This window comes from Idiotropiscis lumnitzeri, chromosome 20 (genome assembly GCF_059441095.1).
Source record: "Idiotropiscis lumnitzeri isolate Australia: NSW breed Sydney's pygmy pipehorse chromosome 20, RoL_Ilum_1.0, whole genome shotgun sequence".
Lineage (NCBI taxonomy): Eukaryota > Metazoa > Chordata > Actinopteri > Syngnathiformes > Syngnathidae > Idiotropiscis > Idiotropiscis lumnitzeri.
Window position 1 is genome coordinate 1,527,972 of NC_142410.1, and position 10,404 is coordinate 1,538,375.

Genomic DNA, 10,404 nt, shown 5'->3' on the forward strand with positions numbered 1-10,404 from the left:
TATAGATCACACAGAGTCGGCGGCGTAATGTAGCCGTTAATGTATAACATTAGCAGCAGACATTCATAAAAAGCATGCAAATATACACAGTATAAACGTATCTAAGTGTAAGGAAACACTAAAAGTGTTGCTTTCTTTGCCGTTGTTGTATAATCCTACTAGACTACTCATATGAATCACAATATATTTTATATGATAATATTGTATTAGAGACTGTTGATACTCTATGTCATATTTTGTGTACCTGCTGTTGAGGGGCAGACATCCAGGACTGGGCTGCAGATGTGTTAATTCATGTAATCTGGAAGTATAGTTCTTAATTAATCCGTGGTTACACTTGATAGGGTGTTTTCATGCAGTACGATGCAACCATTGCAGTTTAAACGCCAATCCTGTTTCACAATTATAATCGTTAATGTGGTTTGTTTTCCGGTTCGAGACAGCTAAACTACACTTCCCACAATCCTCTTCGGTTTTGCCACCGTAAACAGAAGGCGGAAACAAAAGAACTCGCATAAATGCACAAACCGTAAACCGGCTGTTGGGCGAGGAAATGAACTGTAATTACTGATCGTGACAGCATCTGTTTTGAAATCGAAACGAAACAAGTGACACGAAGTTTGTTGAAGTTTGGTAACACGAGTCAACATGGCACTGAAGAGAATAAATAAGGTAACCGACTAGCTTTGCTAGCAGCATATAAATGGACCATCGAAGACTCAGTGGACAAAGTTGCTGTTACTAATATTTCCTCGCTTTCCCCGCATTTAAACAACTTCGGCAGAACTCAGTAACGGTTTGAGAAATTATATGATTGTTGACACCTCTTAGAATAGACGACGCAGTAACTTCAAAGTTTCGGGTTAGCTTGCTAAGCTAAGCTCAATTGACACATACCTCCAAGTGTTCCTGTTGGACCACTTTTGCAAGGAAAGTTGAAAATCAAGCTTCAGGTGTCCCTCATTAACAGCTATTAGCTATCTTTTGGAAGCTTACGTTCACTGTATAGTAGTATGGAATAGACTAAAATTGGTTTTACTCCCTCAATTTACTACTATTTAAAATTTGAATTAGGAAACGTGTTTTTTTTTGTTAAACCTGCAATTATCAGTAAGTGACGTCAATTATATCGTTATTGAACTTAAACGGTGCTGATATCAGATCCACACATTTGCTGGAACAACTAATGAACGATTTAAAAACTAATTTGTGAAGGTTGTGTTTTGTTCAGGAGTAACCATATTCATTGGACATGCAGCCTAATGGAAAGCTAATGGTTAAATGCTGAAATGTAACTTATCAACTAATAAGTGTTTCTGTTTTGTTGAGCAGGAGCTGCAAGACTTGCAAAGAGACCCTCCAGCACAGTGTTCCGCTGGACCTGTGAGTGACGATTGTGAGTAAACCTATTTCAGTTCACAATTCACATTGAAGCAGTTCTTTCGAAAATGTACGCGTTAATTGTGACAAAAATTGGGCACAGGCAGACAGATTCTGAACTCTGCGGACATCTGTGGTGGATGTCAGACATGTTTCTGTCACAGATATGTGAGCTGCGTAATCAAACCCTCTGAATCAATGTCTTATATTCTATAAATCATGCTGCTGGGTGGCACAACTATGGGAGTAGGTTCTCCAAGTGCTCACAGTACTGTTGAGACCCTTGTGGACGACTCGTGTGCTGCATTTAAAGGATCGAAAAGAGACAATTTGATTGGTTGTGATTGAAGTCTACTTTGACCACTTCCACAGAATTGCATCCCTCCCTCTTGCAGATCTGATGGTATGTGCTTGCTTGTCTGCGAAATTATCTCATTGGTTCTAACCCGCCTCGATGCAGAGATGTGCCACACGCCATGCCAGACTTATACCGGTCATGAAAAAGGATCCCTTTGTCTTATCAGTTTGGAATTCTATATTTTTTTATTGTACAAGCCATTAAAAATCAAAAGGTAGTGATAAACGTACCCGTCAAGCAGAAAGGTTGCTTATTCTTGCATTGCTTCTGAACCCTCTGGTGCCTAAAGTCCCTTGCTCTGCTTCTGTTTGTTAATCTTTTGCTCAATTGCTCTGAAACATGTGATTATCCGTGGTTATCCATAACGGCGGTCCAACGTTTTAAAAAGTGTTGCAAAAAAGTTAAAAAAAATAAATAAAAATTAAAAAAAAAGATAAATCAGTGCCAATCTATCATTCGATGCTCATTGAACTAAGGAGACATTTTGTGTCTTTTTTTGTTTGTTTTTGAAAGCTTAGTTCACATTCAGAATTTTATGACAGAAGTATTTGACATCAGATGTTCCACTTTATAGCTGTTTTTTGGGGTGGGGTGGGGTGGGGTTATGAGTGAAATTCCAGCATAGCCAATTTCAAGTTTCTCTATCTTATATTTGTCTCCCCTGTTTTGATTGCAGTGTTCCATTGGCAGGCGACAATAATGGGTCCAGTGAGTATCATACCATTACTTAATGCTTTCAATTTTGTCTCAACGCGGCTGTGACAGTTAGTCATGAACATCAATCCCAGTAGCAAATCACAAAATCCCAGTATAGAATAAAATAATGGATTTACAGTATGACAGCATTTTATACAAGATACAGTACTAGATTATTTTTAGGAACTTACTTTCCAACCTATATTTCATGCTTTGTATAAAAAAAAGGTTTTTTTTGTACCGTTGCACACAGTTTTCAAAACATCTTTTGTGAATAAGATTAATTTGAAAATTTGACAAATTTATAGTGGTTGGTGGTCAACCACCCAGTCAAAAACAATTCAATAGCTTGACAAAAGATTATGAGTGGTCACTATAGAATTGACACTGTTGAAAGTTTGTATGTTTTGCAGAAGCATAATTTACAATGGAGACCAAATAATTGCAAGTGCAATGGGATGTACAGCAAAACAAATTAGCACTTATTAGGATTGTGTGATATGTTTGTACAGTAATTTACAGTTTAAAATGGCACAAAGATGTTTGTTTGCGCACCCATTTAAGACTAACTAAAAAGCTATTTTCGTGAAATGTCTAACCAATTGTGTAATTTCTCTCATACGTTGTCAGTGTGACAGTCCTTACGCAGGAGGAGTTTTCTTTCTCACAATCCACTTCCCTACCGACTACCCCTTTAAGCCACCAAAGGTGAGCGATGTTTTTCAACAACTATCAACCAAGCGTCTTTTGAATTCTCAATTAACACAGCCTTGCTTCCAAAAATTGTATAATGGCGAATCTCTAAATGTTGAATGACACCCACCGATGTACAATTTGAATTTGACCAAAATTTCCAAAGATGACTTCAGAGGTTAAACAAAATGTCAGATTTTGAACCGCCGTCACACATTACATGAGACACTAGCTAATTTTGAGTGACCTGAAAGCATGAACTCTGGGCGTGTGTTTTGCTTTTATTCTTTACCCCAGACGTCAGTGTGCATTCCACACCTGAAACAAGTTCAGCGCACATCAAAAGATTCATTTAATTTACTTTCATGATACTTTGATCCAGCATCATGAGAAAACACATTGCTTATCCAAATAAAGTTAGAGAATATCTTTTTTTTTTCAACAAGGAAAAACATCAAAATGTTCAACTACCATTCATAACTGTCATGTAGGTGTCAAAAGTTTTCCTTAAAAATTACCTTTTGTGTTCATAAACGTTTCATGACAGTTTTACCTAGGAATACAGTTTATTGAATACAATTTTAATTACTTCTCAGGGTTCGCGGTTAACCGCTTCCCGATTGCCCGGGGCAAGTGAAATTTGGCCACGGGCGAGGTAAAATTATGGGCAACTTGCCCGAACGGGCAAGCATTTTTTAAAGCAGCCAAATATCTTTAATTTCGACGAAAACTGTGGTGTGATCTGTTTGTGTGCACTGTATGGTTATGGTTTAACCCAGACACCCCTTATGTTGTGGTATGGTCCATTGGCCTTATCGGGGGGGGGCAATGGGCGGGCGCTACGGGGATCAGTTAGTTCAGTGAATGTCGAGTTAAAGTGGACGTCAATAAATCCCGCAGTATTGGAACTCGCTGTAGTTGCATCCTCATTTGAAGTTTGAAAAACACAACAAAAACCTACGATATTTCGGCCGAAAATTGACAGCTGGAAGTTTTCTTACCTTCTGCGCATGTTTACAAGTGGCGACGAGTTCGTTCAAATCCGAACATTTCGGATTCCTCTGACATGACTAAAATTGCTCGAATATTTTTAAGTAGACAATTCAGTTGTGAGTAAGGAAGGGAGTAATATTTGATTATTGGCTGTTAATTCATTAGCTCCATGATGTGACCTGACATAGTGTCAGTGACTGTGTTCTGTTTATGCTATGAAACTTATGGAGGCAGCGCCACAGGCACTGGTCTTAAAGGAATACACAAATTTCCCACACTCACAATTTACTCATGTGATTCCTCAATTAATACGCTCTCCTGGACTTAAAATTGATCATCTGGATTGCTGTAATATCATTTTCCCAATTTAACATGCAGATTTGTTAATTATTAAAACTACAATTAACATTTTCAATAACTGCACAGGATGATACATTTGCTGTTGTGAGTAGGCTTTCATGGTTGATGATGAAAACAAGATTAATTTATGCTTATCAGATAATATGTTTATTTACATTTGTGGCGCACATTTTACAACCATAAACATTCTATTCTTACAGAAAAAAAATTATCACTTGCCCAAGTCGGGCAAGTAATTTGGCCACTCGGGCAAGGCAAATTTTAGTGGCACTTGCCCTATAGGCAAGCAGTTTTTAAAGTTAACCGCGAACCCTGCTTCTAAATCTGTCATAGGTACGTTTCAAGAGGGGTGCTCACCATAATTTCTGAGATGTTCTGCAGTGTCAAACTAGAATAAAACTTAATCAGAAAAAAAAGTTGTTTATTTTACTTTTTTACACCTTGATTCACTGTTTGTGCTGTAGTAGTAGTCGGTACCATTTAACACACTGAATTTTTTAAATAAACTTAAAGTGGATGGATGAAAACTGCAGTTCACAGGTAACAGCACTGGCCTAAATTATATTGATGTGCCATATGCCCTCTACTGGCATAAGTAAATATTGCTAGAGAACAACAAGCAAGTGGTCAACAAAATAACGTGGTCCTGATCTTGGCTATTAGAGATGGTTGTTGAAGTCCTACCAAAGCATAGTAATATACAGAAGAAGAGTAGGATGGTGAGGTGAGTAAATATTTATTTAAATATATACAAACTATTCACTTGGTGTCTTGTCCCATTTTGCGCCTTTGGGAGCGTTCTAGTTATGGTGGATGTCAACATTTCCTGATAAGTCTCTTTAGTGGTCAGTGCAATGACTACATGGTAGCTATCAATATGATCTCCACTTTTTCAGGTAGCGTTTACAACAAAGATTTATCACCCAAATATCAACAGCAACGGGAGTATTTGTTTGGATATTCTACGGTCGCAGTGGTCTCCTGCACTAACGGTGTCAAAAGGTAGTCTATGGTTTTTGTTTCACGTGACCATGTGTAAAACGTAACAGAGAGGCAATGCCCAGCAAGCTACATTTAATGTGTGTTCTGCCTCTTTCAGTGCTATTGTCCATATGTTCTTTGCTCTGTGATCCAAACCCGGATGACCCTTTAGTTCCAGATATAGCACAGCTGTACAAGAATGACAAAGAAAAGTTAGTACGCACACCCAAAGTCTTCAGCTATGGATTAATATGAAACTTATTTTTTTTTCTGCTCTTCTACTCTCTCTTCAGATACAACAACCTAGCAAAAGAATGGACCCAAAAGTATGCGATGTAGCAAAAACAAAGTTGCGTTATAAACATGTTTTATTTCTTTATTTTTTTAAAGTCAAAAAACACTGTAAAGTATAGTAAGGAATTGAATAACCTCCAATCAACAGTACTCTCAATGACATTAATCTCACAATATGTTGTGTAGCTGAGATAAAAGCAGCATGTTTCAGTGCTTTTTAGTCATTTTAAAATCAGAAATGTTTTGTTTTGAATTCTCCTTCAAGACCAGTTGTTTGAAACTGGTATGTAGCATTCTTCTCATTCAAATAAAAAACTGCCATTCAGCCATGAGGAGGACTGCCAAATATGCTTTCCCCCATAAATGTATTTCTCTCTTTTTTTTTTTTTTTTTTTTACTTCACATTACACTGAATGGAACAATGTACAGGGACTGTCTCCTTCAAAATCAGAGCTGTTTAGGAATCAATATCTCATCGCTTTCTTGTTTGGGATAAATTGGGATAATCTATGTTTAAATCTACATTTAAAAACTGACTAATGGGTGATTCTATGCCAAATTGTGAAGTGGGTTCAACCAAGTGGATTTTTACTTGTTGATGGTGATATGCGCGGCATCTGAAATTTGAGCTAAAATCATTGCTGAGATTTGTGAGCTTCGGCTCATTGCAAAAAGGGGTGTGGTCGCCTTCCTTCGAAGCCTTGTAGCTCAGGTACTAGTGGATCAATCTTCACAAAACGGGTATTGTTGGAAAGGGAATTCAACAAGGATTCTGTGGATCATGTGACCTTACCTTTTATTTTTCATGAAATGTAATCACTCACATGTTCTCTTAAACATCTAAAAGTTTGGGATGACATGTAAATGTTTTTGTTTAGCAGCATTAAGGAGTCAATATCAATAAACTCAGATTTACAGTGCATATTCAATGAATATTTGAGGTGTGTATACTTTAACTACTTGTTGCTGCTAAACAAAAAAAATACATCTGAAAATTGCACGTTTCAGAGAACATGTGAGGGACATTACAAGAAAAAAATTCTTTAGGCCACGTAATGCACAATTAAAATTTCAAGGTCAAACTATTGGTCAACAGGTAAAGTTACTATAATTTGCACCAATCTTCAGATTTGGATTCCTTGTTGAATTCCCTTTCCAACAATACCTGTTTTCTGAAGACTGACTCAGTTATATCTGAGATTTTCGGGGTTTAATGTAAAACCGTTTGCCAAACTAATTAAAATTTGGTGGGCCGTAGCTCGCAAACCACTACTCCAATTGACTTAAAATTTGAGATTCAGTGTTGTGCCATCAATATCAACTTGTACAAAAAGTTTAATTAAAATTAAACTCTGCTTGGTTACAGTTTTCAGATTTATTTTAACTGAGGTGGTTTTCTTTGCTTTAAACAAAGATTTGGTTTTTTTTCTGTTCAGTCTTAAGGGGTATAATGTTTGACATTTAGATTAATTGATTTGATTTACAGAAGATACAGAAAGTTTGAAAATCTGATTGTTTTGTTCCTGTACAAATTGTCTCTCGTATTTGATGCCTACATGGCAAATTTTGTACTAAAATAAAGAATGGTACAGTCCAGGTCTTACTGCATTGGTAGCATTCTTGAGTTTTTCTACCCTCTTTTAAAACAAAAAGTAGTTTTATTAAATGCAGTGTAGTAGTGACTTGAATGCAGGTGGCTTGGGTTCAGTACCGACTCAGTATTTAATTCACAGCATTACTGCACGGTTGTCCGTCTATATGCCCTGGTACTGACTAGTCCTGACCCGACCAAGATGTACTCAGCCTTTGGCTCAAAGTGAGCTAGGATAGGCTCCATCCATCACACCCATGACCCTGAACAGGATAAACGATATTTAAAAAAATGGATGGCTTGATGTTTTAACTACAGGAAAACTGAGAGAAACATGGCTCCTTGCTGCTGCATATAAACCTCCTGTGAAAATTAACCTTTTAAATCAAAGTCTACATTCAAGTAAAGCTATTGGAACGAACGCGAACATTAAAAGTAATTTGCAAAAATAATTTTAATACACAATGTTCTTTAACCTCCAATGAAATGAAGCATGTAAACATGCCACTCTGTACAAACACAAGTAACAAAGAGTAATGCAGGGAGTGGACTACAAATCCCACCAGACATGTTACTGTTATTTTATTTCTTCACAACTAAAACATGAAAATTGCAAGCAAGAACATAAAGTAATGGTTAGTGTGAGCACCAAGACGCACTTTTACTAAAGGACAAAATTAATGAAAATAGTAAACAAGAAATAATACGGTTAAATGAAATTCACTTGGTTTTCCTGCCATTCTTGGTTTTGTATTCCGTTTTGTGTCAAACGGACATCCATTTATTGAGCTTGCTAGAAGTGATGTGTCCGATGCTGATTCGTACCTGATATGTTAACAAATACAACCTGAAATATTTCCTATTTAATTGTAGACAATATCCCTTTGACAAAAAAACATATTTAACAAAAATTGGACATTTATGATTGCTCACAAATAGTTACCCTTTTATGAAACATGTATTCAGTATGCACATTTCTGGATTTAATAAGTCATATAAAATAATTATATTTAAGGCCATGGCCACAGCACCATAGGCAAAACTAGATTGTTGATTCAACTTAACGGGCAGCTTGTGATATAGAGAACGACATTTTATATGATTGTGCCTTTATACAACCACAATGGCATTTATTTACCATTTCAGAGTACGCCACAAATGCCAAATTAGGGAAAATGGACTCTTTCTTGATTGTTGCCAGAGGTTGTTATTCCATCAATCTGATGGAAAGTCTGTTTCCGTCAGTATTTCAGGCCAACCCACCTGGGCCCAGCCCATCATCTATAAAAAAAAAAAAAAGCCTCCACTCTTCTTGAACCAAATTCTTCTTCACGGGTCAAATCTATGTAAACTTGTATGAATTAAAGGAAGACAAAGTATGACGAGGGATAGGAACTGCTCATGATACAAAGCATATCACGTGATGTAATGTCACTTCGGCTTAACATTGAGTCACTAGAGCTGGGTTTTAGAAATAATTTTCGATTGTAATTGATTTTACTTTTAACAGCCCTTTATCGATTCACAAAACCTCTAATCGATATGCAACCACATAAAAGGCATGGTTGGAAAACATATTTATACTTATTTTGAGGTATAATACATAATCTCCAATACATGGTCAACGAGTAATCTCCCAAAACGACGATTAACTCACTCATATCAGTATCTCACGGAAGGCTTTCTTGATAGGATAAACAAAGTGTGCGCGTATATTAATGTGAGGAGCTGTTTTCTCATCAATAGAGCCATAATGTCAAGCTACGCTAAGAAAAGCCTCTGATTGCTAAGAGGCTAAGCCTCAATGGTAACGTGCGCTATCAAGTTGTTTTAGCTTAACTATTTCTTCGTAAATAACTTGGTTAAAACTAGTCTAAGTTCTAGAAGTGTTAACTATTTTGTTGGATTATATTTTACTGTGACAAAATGAGCAGAAAAGGATGCTAATTGGTGATTAGCAAGATGCGGAATGTGAAATGCCATCTAAGACTTTTATGAAGGTCTACCAAATCATTTTGTAATGATTCATATATTGTATTATCTGTTGGTTATACTGATGGATACTTAAAGTATAAAGTAAATAGAAATTTACTATGAGTAAGAGAATAAATTATATTTCATGATATGATGAACATAATCGTGACAGTGATTATTATATACATATTTATTTAAATATATATATATATATAATATATATGATATATTAAACAGGGCTAGACTGCGCCCGTTTTTTATGCGCATAAATGCGACTAAAAATAAAACAGTGCAAGCTACAAAATGCAATTACCGGGGCACTTGCGAAAGGGAAAAGAAAGGCAAAATCGTAAAAAATAAATAAAAATAAAATAAAAAAGCGCAATGACTAGGATGCTGGAGTTATGAGAGTGGATTCAGGCAGCAAGGCAGAAATAGAGGATGAAGAAGAGGACGAAAAATTAGCACCTGAAGCTAACCCTGTCACTAACATCATTGAAGAAGGCGATAGTGTTACCTGAATGAAATACAAGTTTAATCTGGACTGGTAGAAATCAGTCGAGAACTTTGATCCCACTCCTGCCGTGGACTGTTGGATGAGCTCCAAATGGGCCCAATGACCTGCTTACAAAAGCAGCTGGACCAACGAATGTCCTTTGTGTCCAAAGCTACTGGCCGAGCAGACTTTTTCTGTTCGTAAATTTGCACTTGTTGGTTAATTCATTTGAAATTCAAGGACTTTCAAAACACGTTGTTAAACATGGTCTTTTAAGATATGTCAAAGCGTTTGTTCCCCCTCGAATGCAGGCACTCTTCAAGCACATTCTGTAAATGCTGCCTGATTACTGTGTCATGGCTACTATACGTTGCAAGTTTACAAACCTTGCACTTTTGTACATATTTTATATTCAAATAAATGTAATAATTTTGCATTTACCTACCTGATCAAAATCTTAAGACCAGTTGAAAATTGCTTGAATTTGCATTTGGCACATTTGGATCTTAATGAGGTTTTAAGTAGAGCTACAATGTGCTTAATAAAGAAGGGGGGAGTGGGACAAAAAACATTAGTAACTTAAGGCAA

The 10,404-nt window shown here is 36.6% G+C and overlaps 1 protein-coding gene across 1 annotated transcript; it reads left to right on the plus strand.

Moving 5' to 3' along the window:
- Window positions 1–471: 471 nt before the first annotated feature.
- LOC148317036 (ubiquitin-conjugating enzyme E2-17 kDa-like) lies at window positions 472–7,363 on the plus strand. Its single transcript, XM_088283989.1, has 7 exons — window positions 472–672; window positions 1,333–1,396; window positions 2,415–2,446; window positions 3,065–3,142; window positions 5,377–5,482; window positions 5,580–5,673; window positions 5,755–7,363. Exons 1-7 carry the CDS (start codon window positions 649–651, stop codon window positions 5,798–5,800), a joined length of 444 nt encoding a protein of 147 aa, XP_088140115.1. The 5' UTR covers window positions 472–648; the 3' UTR covers window positions 5,801–7,363.
- Window positions 7,364–10,404: the final 3,041 nt, after the last annotated feature.

Bases quoted from the DNA above. Each gene is read 5' to 3' on its own strand.
- LOC148317036 (XM_088283989.1), top strand. From the start codon at position 649: ATGGCACTGAAGAGAATAAATAAG. The intron at 2,447-3,064 runs GTGAGTATCATA...ATACGTTGTCAG, and splicing joins AGGCGACAATAATGGGTCCA to TGTGACAGTCCTTACGCAGG. The intron at 3,143-5,376 runs GTGAGCGATGTT...CCACTTTTTCAG, and splicing joins ACCCCTTTAAGCCACCAAAG to GTAGCGTTTACAACAAAGAT.